The sequence below is a fragment of the Tetrahymena thermophila genome, assembly GCF_000189635.1.
Source record: "Tetrahymena thermophila SB210 genomic scaffold scf_8254365, whole genome shotgun sequence".
Lineage (NCBI taxonomy): Eukaryota > Ciliophora > Oligohymenophorea > Hymenostomatida > Tetrahymenidae > Tetrahymena > Tetrahymena thermophila.
The window spans coordinates 35,797-49,862 of NW_002476149.1; the positions used below are offsets into that span (position 1 = coordinate 35,797).

The window sequence follows — 14,066 nt, forward strand, 5'->3', positions numbered from 1 at the left end:
CTAGATAATAGATCTAACTGAATAAAAGTTCAAAAAAAACATGAATGTAATATATATCTTGAAATTACAATGATAGAAAAAAAATGTGAATAATTCACATACGATGAAGCTAGCGAATCATATGAAGTGTTACTTCTTCTTATAATTTATCTTCTGGTATAATAGTGAGGAGTAAGTTCATTTCTTAAATTCTAATAAATGAAAGACTCCAATGAATAAAAATAGTAATAAATATAATTACTCCAAACAATACTCCTCCGTATATTAAGTAGTTTTGCAAAAAATTTTATATACTTAAGGAAACAGTGGATATACTTGAATTTATTTAGGAACTATAAACATCAAATAACTCATCTTCACTTTAAAAGCTGAATACAAAACCTTCCAAATGCGGTTATCCATTCAAAAAGACAAACAATTAATTTACTGGAGGCTTACTAGGATCTAAAACTTCTGGATATTCTGTAACAAATTTATTTTTTTATGATATAACATTTATAATTCCTAATTCTTATGTCTAATTGTTGCATAAATAAGTTTAAAGATATTGGCAACCTCTTCCTTCTTGCAAATCTTTCAGTGTAGCAACAACGCTTTATGGGAAAGGATTTTTACCATAAATGATATCAGTATTTTATTGTTGTATATTATTTAGAGTTAACAAGCTTTAATTTATTTAATTAAAGTATTTTTCAAGATTAGTTACTTAATAATCTGGCCAAAGGTTATCTCTCACATAAAAATCAAAAGACAAAAGCTCTGTGGCAATTTTTAAGTTTACCATAATAATATGTAAATTAATACTTCTTTAATTCATTTATACAGGAACTTTAAGTGAATCATTACTTTAGCTTAAATAAATGATGATAATTAAAAAAAAGATTGTGTTCAAAATTGTCAAAATAAAGAATGTTTAGAATCTATCAAATATTCTCAAATTTTATACACCTATTTTGGACTGAAGAGTATAATTATTTCCTGATGATCCAAATTTATTACTTGAACCTAGTATTTATTTGGCTTAACTTTTATTGATATTGCCATTCTGATTTTATAAGATTTACTTTTACTAATTATATTTGGTCAAGTGAAGTTAATTTTTTATTTTGGGTTATGAAGAAAAAAAGCTTTTTCCCATTTATGCAGTGCTATTCATCTAAAAGTTGCTTGTTTCAAAGAGTTAAGCTCCTGAGATCTGTAATTATTTTTTTGCTTATTTTACATTTGCTGGACTCCTCATTTTATTTTTTGAACTTAGCAAAGAAAGCTAGTTTTGCTGTGAATTATGCTTTGAAGATTAAGATTAATTCAAATCTTTCTTTGATTTGGCTTGCATGTTAAATATATCAAAATAGTTATAATTCAGCCAATCTATGTAATCGACATTAACTAGTTGTTTACAGACTTGAAGTTTGGCTTTTTCCATTTCAGATTGATCATAATTTATTCTTGTTACAATCATCATTATTTTCTCCTCATAGAAGTTTATTTATTTAATCACTGGAATAGACACTATTGCAACAAAAATAATACCAAAAATTGCACAAATAATCACAGCATAAAATTTGCTTGTTAAGCTATTTACTGAACTTACAGTATCATTAACTAAAAAGTTAACAGTATCTAAAACTTCATTACTAAAATCAAAATAATTTTATCTTAAATATAAAAAGGAATCAATTCTTATCTAATCTTCAAATGTTTGGTTCATTTAATAAATGTATTACTCTTAAGAGCTAAATTATAATGCTACTGAAATATTCTAAAAAAACTACTTTCGTTTAACATAGACAGAGTAAGTAAATTCTTCAGTACCATTTTATGCCATCAGCTATTGCTGCACTTACATAAGCTGTATATTATAAGTCTCAGAAATGTTTTTATATTCTTTTATTGAGCTATTAATATAGTCTGAGTAAGCAGATTTAATAGAACCATCTGTATCTATCAAGTATCCTAGTTTTAATTCTAATGAGAGATAATAACCAAACAGCACCTTTCCATAAGCTCTCAGTAACTTTCTTGGTTATCTTAGTATTACTACGTTGCTCGAAAATCTCTTTTTTTTAATGTAAATTTTAGCAAATTTTAAATTAAATAAAGCGATTTATAAAAAATGTAATTTATAAATTTGTTAATTCAAACATTTTTACTATGTTTTTAAAAAAGATAGAGGACAAATTTAGGAAAAAGTAAATAATTGAATTAAATAATATAATTTTAAGACAAATATATTCAAGCTATTTACAATAAATTACTATTAAATTAATTATCATACAAAAAACTGTATGCAATATTATTTAATTTGAAATGATTATTATTATAATTTAAGTGAAATTGAAAATTTTAATTAATTACCTGCATATCGTTCTAGATAATTACAAGATTTGTAATATCTAAAGATAAAAATGTAACTAAAAATAAAATTAAAAGGAATTTATATTGCAAAGCTGGCTTTGGAATCTTCTGCTTGATCAAAATTTCTTAATTTTCATAAAAGAATTCTTATTCAAGAAAATTGTAAAATATATTTACCTTTTAAGAATACACCTGCATAGCTACTAGAGGTTCGTGTAGATGAATTTACACTTGCTCTTTATAGACTATTTTTTCCTAAATTCATTCCTTTTTGATTTAAAATTTTAGCGACTGCCTAATCCATGTTATTTGAGTCTTCAATTTCTTCATTTTCATCTTTTTATGAACTATTGTTCATGCTATTAATATTCATATCTAAATTCTTTTGTTCATTTTATACATTATATAACTTTTCATTTTATTCATTTATTTTTATTGAATATCCTACTTAGTCTTTTAAATCCTATCTTCCTTTCTAATCAAGCATTGTTTCTATTAATTAATTTATTTAATATTTATTAACAAAAAATTTTCATTTACTTAACTTACCTGCTTATTGTAAAGATATCTGTCTTGAATGAATGAGCTAACTGTCATCTAACATAGATTATCTCTATTTAATATTAGATTCTTACATTTAAGAATTTGATTAGTCTAGGATTGGACGAGCTGAAATATCTAAGTATGATTAATCTTATACTTTTTCTCTTTAATCAACATGTTTTTAGTTTACATCTACACTAGTATCGAATCCTTAAAATTTAGATAGATCAAATATATTTTATTAAACTTATGCCATATTCTCTTAAATATTTTTTAATTCACTTCTATATGTTTAGTCCAAATTGTTATCTGTAATTTATTAGCTTAAATAATTTTGAGATTTTAAGTCCTGCATGAATATCTTTTTTGCATCTCTTTGTGTATTACTCTCTAACATTGCCAAGTTTTTAACAGGAATTTTATCTATGCTAATATCTATGATTGAATTATCAGTTTGTTGTCTGAAAGTAACAGGAGTTTATATATCTTCATTTTTGATTTTTTCAAAATTTAGAACTTTTTCTTAATTAGAGTACTTCGGATCTCTTCTCTCTAATTCCAAATTAAATGCAATTTCAGTAAAAGCTATTTCAAAAGCTTTACTAAAAGTATAGCACAATGTCCTTTTCTGTAATATTTTTTTAACCTGATAATTTGGATCTATTTAAATTAATTGACTTTTTTATGCACAAAAAGTATTAACTATATTCTCTAATTATGAATTATGTGAATCTTCAAACTCTTTACTCATTTTATTGCTATTTATTTATTAAGCAACTTAATTATAAATTTTATCAAAATCTACATCTTCGCTTATATCACTTTCATCTAGTTAACTCGTGTTACTGCTTTTAAATGAAGAATCATTCTTTTTCTCCATATTTTCTTCTTTTTCATAATTTATTTTCTAAACTACTTACTCATCATCTAGTGCTATATAGATTAAATTTTTATTTTTACAATAAATGATAAATAATGTATTCTAAACATAAGAAAGTTAAAAACAATTTAATAAGTTAATCTTGAAATGATAATCTGAAAAATAGCTACAAAATCATAAAAGTATAAGGGAGTATATTAAATTAAATATTCAAATTCATAATTAAATGCAAAGAATATTTAAGTTTAAATGATATAAATGGTTTAGGTTAATATTTTTAAAAATAAAAAATGATTACCAGAAGCCAACTGCTGTGATTGAAGTAGCTGAAGCATTTTTTTTGGAATATTAATAAAATCTTCTCTGGCAGAAATAGATCTTGGAGGAGCTAATTGATCTATTAAGTAAGTTGATTCGTTACTTATCTTATTGTTTTCTTAAGAGCTCATTTTTATTTCATCAGTTGTGTCCATACCTGAATTATTTACATTTTTTAAAAGTGGAATTTTTTCTAATTGGCTGGCTAATTAAAATACAGAAGTAGTTGATTAAAGATATTTTATTAAATTTCTTTAAAAAGTTTCTAAAGCTTTATATTTAATTTTTTTAGGGCGATATTTTGTTGAGACATTTTCAATCCTTATCTAAAAGTAAATATCTTACAGTTGATCTTAGCTTTCATTTTACTTCGTATTCATCGTAAATTAGTTACTTATTGATTTATTTTTTTACTTAATGTAAGCTTATTATGTTTTTTGGTTTAATAAACAGTATTAAAGTTGATATTCAAATTTCATTTTATATTCCATTTAATTAAGCTATTTAGAATTTTAGGTGGTTATCGTTTATATCACTTTTGTGTTATTAAATAAATTTATATCTTCCAGATCTCTTGCTTAGGCCCCTTTTCCTGATAAAAGCCTTTCTGATGAATCATGATGACTTCTGTTCGTGCTCTAGCCTATATTTGCTTCTTCGTATTATTTTAGCAACTTTATACTAGATTTATCTAGTATGTCTATGTCATCATACCTATAGCTATTTTTGAGCGAACCCTATGATAGCTATATTTTTTTATTTAAATAGTTTATGAATTTTCTTTATGCACTAAATGGATTTGAAGAAAATTTCATTGAACCTCTAGAATCTTCAATCAATGTAGACATAGTACAAGCACTTTTCGACTTAAGTCCAATTGCTGTATTAGTGTCTCCCAAGAGTTATTAATCTTATATACTTTTTTCTGTTAGATCTTAGATAATTAAATCTCGATTTTTAATGATCTTTTTCACTATTTTAGGAAACATCAATAAAGCATTGAGTTTTTAAATAGCAGCATCTCCGTTCGGTAATCTGTTGAACTCTTGGAAAAGTATCTTGGCTATATGTTTTGTCATACCAACAATTTTACCACTTCTATGGAAAATAATATAATCTTACTCGGTTCTATTCTTTAAAAGAATTCCATTCATTCGAAAATCTTGAGATGAAGTGTAAAAAGAGTAATCAAAGTGAATCTTTACAGGGAATATGTAACCATCGTTTAATTTAATATGAGAATAAAGTGTTGTGTTTTATGTTTTTGATCTAATAGACTGCCCTTAGATGAAATTTTTCAATAAGTCATTATGAACCCTTCCAATAAAATTAGGCATTAAGTCACTGATATGATTTATTTTCATAAAATCTTGCTTTTAAGTGAATCCAAAAAATGATGCTGTCTTTTCATCTTTTTTACTTACAATTCTGCCTAAATTTTCAGATAGACTAATTTCTATAACGCATATATCTCCTTTAATCATACTTATATTTTTTAACTAGTCTATTTCAGCGAGAGTGTCTCTCTTTTTTAATTCGACTATCTGAGTTTCTAGTGAGATAGACTTTATTGTATCATTAACTACAAACAAGTAAAATATTTAAGTTAACTTTTTAAATTATAAACTGTTTTCAACATCAGGGTTGATATATTAAACTTTTCTCATTTCTCTCAAATAGAGGTTCTTAATTGAATTCAACTTCTTCATTAGTTTAATAGCATCAACTTAGAAATCATTCATACATTTGTACCCATTTTATAACTTAACCCAAAGGTCATGCTTACAATCTATAACTTCTAAAAACAAAGGTATGTATTTAGAACAGATTTATTCAACATCTACAATTGATTGTACTGTTAGCTCATTTTTAGTTGTCCTGTTAAATTTAGAGCTCTTATTGTTTTTTTTCTAAGCTCCCAGAATTTTTGAGCTTTATGATTCACCTGAGTCAGTTTAAGATTCGATATTTTCTTAAATCTTTTAACTGATGATATTGGATATCATTTTGAAGTAAATAGAAAAAGAACTTTTTTTAAGCTGCAATATTTTTAATTCATAATATGCTCTTACTTGATTATTCTAGTATTTCATCATAAAAGATATATATTTCAATGAAAGCTTTTCAAATTCTTAGGTGCTTTAGCTCAAACATTTCTGTTAAAACATCCACTAAAATATGCTATCGACAAATTTGTATATTAATCTCATATTTATTTCATTTTGTATTAGATGACTGATTTCTTTATCAGTAGTTTCTTTGATTGTTTCCTGCTTTTAATTTGAAGAAAATTCACTTATTATTTTCATGTTGAGGCAAGGATATTGATGACAAATACAATTTTCTATTTTACAACCATTCCGATGCAATTTATAAATTTTTTGAATTAGGATTTTAGCTTCTTCATTGTAACTGCTTTTTTCTCCTAAGAGAATGATTTATTCTAGATAATAATCTAAATTTGGAATAATTTAATCGATTACCCAATTCCCCTTAAGCATTGATTCATACTTGTAATTTAGTGCTGATTGTAGAGTAGCACTTAAGACTAAAGTACTTAAGATACACATGTAGAACATCTCTTAACCATTAATTGTTCCACTTAACAAAAATAAGTTGCTGCATGTTACTATTCCTTCGAAATAAGCTATTATAACCAAATAAAATTTAGAAATCTCTTAGTCAGTAAAAGGGATCGAAAGAAAGTAGTCAATAATACTGACGCAACCATAAATTTAAGAAAGCACATGCTTCACCTGCTTAGTTCCTTAAATGTCTCCATTAAAGTCAATAAACGGAAATACTATTCTAATAGTTATCAAAATTTAAAAAAGAATTGTTGATTTTCTTTTTAAAATGTTTTTTTCTAGAAATTCATAATTTCTAAAATAATAGCTCGTTATAAATGCTGTCATAACCGCTAAACTAATACCAAAGATAGATACTATAACTTACCAAGTAGGAATTGTACATGTATTTCCAGGTGTTATAAATTGAGAATATTAATTTGAAAGAATACTTTTTTAGCCACAAAACAACAAAGAACAATTGAGCTCAATATATTATGAAAGAAAGACATTCAGGTAGAAAGTAAAATATATGTTCAACAGTTCATTTATTTTGATGAAGGTTTACTAATATTTTGCATAGAAATCCTTGAAATACTCCTTACATATAGTTAAAATAGCAACATAAGCAAAGTAAAGAAACATAAACATCTGAGCAATTAAGTAAACTATAAGAGAGAGACTATCACTCCTCTTTAAGTTTAGAACATTTACAATGGATACCATTTCGCAAATATAAAAAAGCGATCTTAGTTTATCTTCATCAATTGCTACCATTTTGAAATCGCTAAACAAATAAAGTAGTATTTACATAAATGATATTAAGATAATAAATTTGAAAATTATTTTGGGTATTTCAAATCTGGGCTTATCTTCAATTATAGAAAGAATGGTGTCTTAGTAAGACTTTAAAAAGTTAAACTACACCATTCGCTAAAAAAAACTTTTATCTATGAAGCTTTCCTAACTACCTTTTTTAAATATACCTACTTATTGCTAACTTTTTAATTAAGCGTAAGATCTTTAGTAATTAATTTAAATGAATATATAATTATATAATTAAAAAACTAAATATCATAGATTTCTAACTTATCCTTTTTATTTAATTATTCAAATGTCTTAGTAATAAAGCTTTTTATTTAAAGAATTGATTAATAGTAACAATTCTACATACATAAACGTTTACAAAAATAAAATTGAAGCTAATTATTTCAATAAATTGATTAATATTTTCAATTTATATAAATTAAATTTCTTTTCAATAGAAATATAAAAATAATAGACTATTACAATAATTTTAAATTAATAAAAAATATATTTTTGTTGAAAAAAAAAAGAACATTTTTTATATCAGCAACAAAAATAAGCGATGAATATTTAAAAATTTGAAATTTAACATAAAAGAAATTTATTACTTTAGTAAATAAACCTTGAAGAATATATAGAATTTAAGTTTTACTGTGCTGTAATCTATAAAAATATTTAAAAATCAAATCAAATAGTTATATAGAGTGCAAATCAATTTTTTATTGTTCTTCCACTATTTTTTCATGATTGATCAGTGATTAAGAAAATTAATTACAATATTAGTGAAAATTTATTTGTATTGAAATTGTAGGTGTGATAATAACATTAAAAAACTTAATTATTATTTTTTCATTTGAATTCTTACTTTTTCATTAAAATTGAATTAATTTATTTAAATAGGCTCTTAAATAGTTTTTATATTAATAAAAATGAATGATTAAAATAACAAAGGATTTATTGATGAAGGTCTAATTTTATATAAAGCCAAGGAACTTATTTCATTTTTGATTTGTCCAATATGCAAAGGGTTAATACAAAAACCAATTTTAGCATGCAACAACTGTGCAATTTATGGATGCGGATAGTGTATTTTGAAATGGGAAAAATATGGTAAACAAAGATGTTTATCAGGATGTTAGGGAATAAAATTTGAAAAAATAAAAAATCCACTTCTTTATGCTGTTTTAGATAATATTGCAATTAAATGTCCGAACAGTAGAAATGAAAATTAAAACGAAAGGTGTCAAGAAATATGCAATTACAGTAACTTTTTAAAACACATAGAAAAGTGTGAATTCAATGTTTAAAGCTGCTAATATTGCTCTTAAAAAATGTTAGCCTCCTCACTAATGGGGCATATTGATACTAATCATTAAATTTTAACAACTATTTATTTTATTTTCAGTAATTCATAAGATACTCCTATGCAGTATAATATTTAAATGGGATAAGAAACACAACTATTTAAAATACTTGATATATTAAAGCATAAAGTGAAAGTAGAACCTGATAACATAGAGCTCGTCACTATTCACAACAATAGAATATCGGAATACATATCAAAGTAGCAAACTCTAAGGTAGTTAAAGCAGAAGAAAGGTTTCTTGTTTGCTTTTCAGAAGTATCCACAGTTAGTAAAGCAAATAAATGAGCATCATAAAGTTATTCATTTAGAAGTCTCAATAATTAGTGGGTTTTTTCGTTACTTTGAAAATATTATTTTGGATTAAATGATAGAAAAGCCCTCTTCTTTGAGTAAATTATCATCAATAGAAAAGATTCCCTAACTAAACGATAAATCATTCACAGAAGGATAAAATATGCACTCATCAATCCATAGCTATTAATAACATTAGTAATTAAATAAGAAAATAGTCACACCTGAAAATTCTAATTGTGTTTTTGAAAGTTTCACTCGTATTTTTCATTTTTATGATTTAGAAAAAGATTTTGCCTCTATTCATTTAATGATATACAAATACTTTAGAAATTATCTTAAAGTGTATGTAGAGAAAAAGAAATAAACAGATTAAGTTCCATATTTACTAGAAAACATAGATTTCAAAGTAGATACAGATGAAGCAATAGAAAGAGAATATAACTTCTTTAGAGAGCTTAAAGAAGAAACAGATATTGAGTATTCAAGACCTTATAGTTTAGTCCTCCTTCAAAATCTTTTATCTGAGTTTCCTTATAAAAAAAATGTTCATTTCAGCAGCTACTACAAATTAGATGAGAAAGGTGAAACATAGTTTGAATTAGCGATAGCTTTAGCCCCGTATCTTGATGTTAAAGCCCTTAAGCTTAACAAATGTTTAGAATAGGTCAATTAAATAACATCTAACAGCTGTTCTAAAATAAATTCATTGAGCAATATAGATAATGTTTCTTGACTAATTTTATATAAATTTTAAGAATACCATGAAAATTTTAAATATACATTTTTTATGCAAATCGAATTATTAAAAAATCTAAAAATTTATTTAAAGTATAAGCATTAATAAGCTTTATTGAATGAGTGATAAAAATAAGAAATAAAGGTAAATATATTTTTATAATAAATGATTTGCAATTAATTAATAGACAATAATTATAATTTGAAAATATTGAAATATATAACCCTATTTAAATAACTTAAGTAATGAAATTTTAATAATATTTTTTATTTAAAGTTTACTTTTATTTTGTTATAATTATTTCTTTTTAGAATCGAATTTAGAGTAATTCCAAATATAAATGAGTGCTTATTAATCACATATACATACAAATCATTTTATATACAGTAATAAAAATTATTTATACAATTGTTTGTCTTATAATATTTTTATTTAATAATTTTTTTTTTTTCTGAATCAGTATTAAATTAGTAAATAAATAAATGAGTTAACCTTTTTAATTTTTTTATTTATTTTCTTATTTTATCAAAAATTTACTTTTTCAAATTAACAGATATTAGATTTATTAATTTATTTATTTATTATGTTGATAATTCAACAAGAGAAGTGGCTTTTATTTTAATCTTTAATTAGTTGAATAAAAAATTAGTAAGAATATTTCTTTTTAAAGAGCCTATGAAGAATATTTATTCCTATTTTATGATATTTATACTAAGTTTAATTACTTTTGTTATCTTTGAATTCGTTCTTAATTATGCTTGAAGCGGATTTTTACTGTACTTTGTAGAATTAATTAATATTTTAGCTATTGTTAGAATTTAATGTTTTCGATATTTCGTTAATTTCTTTTTTAACATCTTCGCAATTCTTGCTGTTTTAAGAGCTTTGTTATTTATCTAAGTTTTACTTATTTTAATTTTAATTGTTTAAATCATTTGAATGTGGCGTACATCTATCACTTTAGCTTATTCTATTAGGAGATTTACTGTTATATTGAAAATTATATTTATTAACTATTTATTCCATTTGAATTTTATCTATTCCTCCATTAGTTATTTAATCCTATCTTGATTTAAATCTAGAAAAGCACTCTTTTACTTTTTGCAGAAGGAATACTAAGTTTTAATTCTAAGATATCTAAGAAGATGTCACCTTGTAAACCTTTTGTAACTAAGAAGAAAGTCCAGAACGGTCATTATTTTCTGGTGTTTTTTATTTAGCTACCGAAGAAGATGTAGATTCAACTCCAATAGCAGTAGAATTATTATTTGTAATATTGTTAATACTGCTATTTAGAAGTTTAGAGTGGATCTATATTTTTTTCCTTTTAGCTCCTGTTGTACTTCCTTTTCCTGAGCTGAGACCACCGGAATTATGACTGATTGTATTAAATTGAGCACTGGTGTTAGGATTTAAGATAAAACTATACTATTATTATTGTTATTAATGAGAAGGTAATTGATCGTATTAAATGGAATCGTATGTAAAATCTCTTTTTTTTTAATTATTTTAGTTTGTAGTTGTTGTCATATTACTTGTTCTATTTACAATATTGATAGATTTGGATGTGTGATTGTTGGTGCTAGGTATATTTGCGTTTCCAAGCTACAATTATATGTGGTGATTATATCTGTTATTTATCATTTATTGCTATTAATTATATAGGCTGTTATTACTTTGCTTGCCTTATTGTAAAGAGTTACCAGATCCATTTCCATGATTACTATGAATGTTGTAGTTGTCAAAATTGATCTTTTATCCCTCAAAAGCTAAAGAAGAATCTAAAGTTATGTTAGGATTATTTTCTTTTAATATAAATTTTTAACCTTATGAAGAGCTGTTTGGAGCTGAAGGGTTGCTACCTCTATTAAGCTAATTATAAGATATATTTATAGAATTTATTTATATTTATTTATTTTCATCAATCTTATATTTTCTCTTTTCTGTTAGAATCGATTTTATGCTATTGTTGCTTTTTGAGGTTTACTCTCCATTTGACCCAACAATATCTCCATATCGGTTATTTCTTTGTACATTATAAAGAGATTTATGATCTTGATTTTATTATTATTGTTAATTCGTTGATTAAGATTAACTTTAATATCTAGCACTAACAGATTAATTGCTATCTCCTTAACTCATTTTTTATTTAATAGAATTTATGTAATTAATTTCACTCTATTTCAAAAAAATTTGGTTTCCCTGTTAAACTTGTAGAGGTTTAGCTTATACTCCATTATTATTACTTTTTTTCTCTTTGAATTTTTGTGATTCATTTTCATTTCCCATTAAATTTTCTAAAATATTTGAAGATGTATCAATTGTATTTAATATCTAGTTTGTATATCCTCCACTTTGGGGATTAATTATTTCTTCATGGAAGCTCATCACACTTGAACAGCGATTATTAGTCATTGTTGTATTCAAATTATCACTATTTTTACTTGCACTTGCCATAGTCAAATTGGTAGCCCTATCAGCCTCAGTTTTTTGTATTGATCTATTTAAATTTGACACTATATCCTTAGCATTATTAGAATATTGCTATTGGTTGCTAATTTACCTCGTGCTTGAAGGTATTTAGTTTTACTAAATCCCACTTTTGATATTATTTTAAGATAATTTAGCTGATGATTTTGTTGTAGGAATTATTTAATTTATGTTAGGTGCATAATTAACAACAATATTATTAAAAGAATCTTTAACTGTATAACCTCTTACACCCTCATTGAGTATTCTGTTTTACAAACTCTCTATATCAAGTTTACTTTTTTTCTCTATAAATTTACAAAAATATGATTTAGTTAAATGAGATCATCAAAATATGATCCTATATTAATATTTTAATAAAATACTCCATTTGTTTAATTTATTTATTCTAAACTAAAAAATCAATCAATCAATTAATTACCTTTAGAAGTGCAGTGGGTCGGAATTTAATTTGGTTTTACAAGAATATTATTAATGTTATTACAATTATTGTTACTACCTCCTGAACTATAAACTTTTTCTGCTTGCGTTAAGCTACTTTTGAAGTTGTTTTTTTTTGGTTTTATCCTCTTAGGCTATTCTAAAGACAAGCTAACCATATTGTTATTGTAAATATAATAGTTGTTATTGTTAGAAGAAGTTGTTAAGTTATTGCCAAGGTTATTCATTTTTTAAAGAAGTATATTTTTTATAGGAGTTATGTAAGTACCGCCATTATTTCCTGAATTAATCTTGGAGTTGTTTGTATAATTAAGAACAGACTCATCTAATGTCGCATAGTGGTTGTCATAAGACATAGAGTTCTTATGAGCATTTGAATTGTAATTGTTATGTATAATCCTAGCAAATCTGTTATGGTGGCCGCTGTTATAATTTTAGTTTACCTCATTTTCATTAACCATAAAATCAGAAGGATAAGATTACTACCCTTATTGCTCAAACTGTAATGACCTATTTAAACTATTTCGCCTTTACTAGTAGTTTGAACTCATTTATATTTTACTATCCCACTATTATTTCAAGTCTTTTAACTAATATAATTTACCTTTTAAAGAAAATATTAATTAACTTTCAATTTTTTTTTTTCACTCTTTTTCTTATGTTTAGCATCAATTAACAAATTAACTTGGATAAGTAACAAACAATCAAACAAATATTCTTTTTAACCAATATTTTTCATATTATTAAATATAAAACGAGATATCGTAGTCATTCATTTTCTATTAAATTATTTAGATTTTAAAATAAACAAAAATTAATCTTTAACAAAAATAAATACATCCTAATACATATTGAATGAAAAAATTATAGTTGTTAAATCTTTTAATTTAGGCTATTAATATCTTTTCTTGTAAAAATCACATAAAAATTATTAATAGAACTAAGTAAGTAAACATTAAAACTGAATAGACAATAGTTAAAATTCTGAAAAAACTACTTATAAATTTTTTTTAATTTAAAATATTTTCAAAAAAGCTTTATGTTTATTATTCTATTAAAATAACTTAAAAATTAATGATTTATTTCTAAAAACAAAAAATAAAAAAGTTGGTTTCTTTCAAATAAATTGGATTAATCCTAATTGAATTCATTAAACAAACAATATATTTAATATAAAATGATTTATTCAAATAGATTATTAAAAAATCTTGAAAAGTTAATTTAAATAATTATCATTTAATTCATTATTCAAAAGTGTGTTTGATT

The 14,066-nt window shown here is 24.1% G+C and overlaps 3 protein-coding genes across 3 annotated transcripts; 1 reads left to right on the forward strand and 2 right to left on the reverse strand. All coding sequences in view use genetic code 6, as the record gives it.

Moving 5' to 3' along the window:
* Positions 1-94: 94 nt before the first annotated feature.
* On the reverse strand, positions 95-7,443 carry TTHERM_000684509 (transmembrane protein, putative; the record flags this gene model as incomplete). Its single annotated transcript, XM_012800309.1, has 5 exons — positions 95-2,059; positions 2,359-2,483; positions 2,536-2,850; positions 2,908-3,834; positions 4,080-7,443. The coding sequence occupies 5 exons, from the start codon at positions 7,441-7,443 to the stop codon at positions 95-97; spliced, it is 6,696 nt and encodes a 2,231-aa protein (XP_012655763.1).
* A 959-nt stretch (positions 7,444-8,402) lies between these two features.
* Positions 8,403-9,866, forward strand: TTHERM_00684510 (hypothetical protein; the record flags this gene model as incomplete). The annotated part of the gene is made up of 1 exon (XM_001025152.3): positions 8,403-9,866. One exon carries the CDS (start codon positions 8,403-8,405, stop codon positions 9,864-9,866), a length of 1,464 nt encoding a protein of 487 aa, XP_001025152.1.
* A 597-nt stretch (positions 9,867-10,463) lies between these two features.
* Positions 10,464-13,351, reverse strand: TTHERM_00684520 (hypothetical protein; the record flags this gene model as incomplete). Its single annotated transcript, XM_001025153.2, has 2 exons — positions 10,464-12,646; positions 12,781-13,351. The coding sequence occupies 2 exons, from the start codon at positions 13,349-13,351 to the stop codon at positions 10,464-10,466; spliced, it is 2,754 nt and encodes a 917-aa protein (XP_001025153.2).
* Between the last annotated feature and the right edge of the window lie 715 nt (positions 13,352-14,066).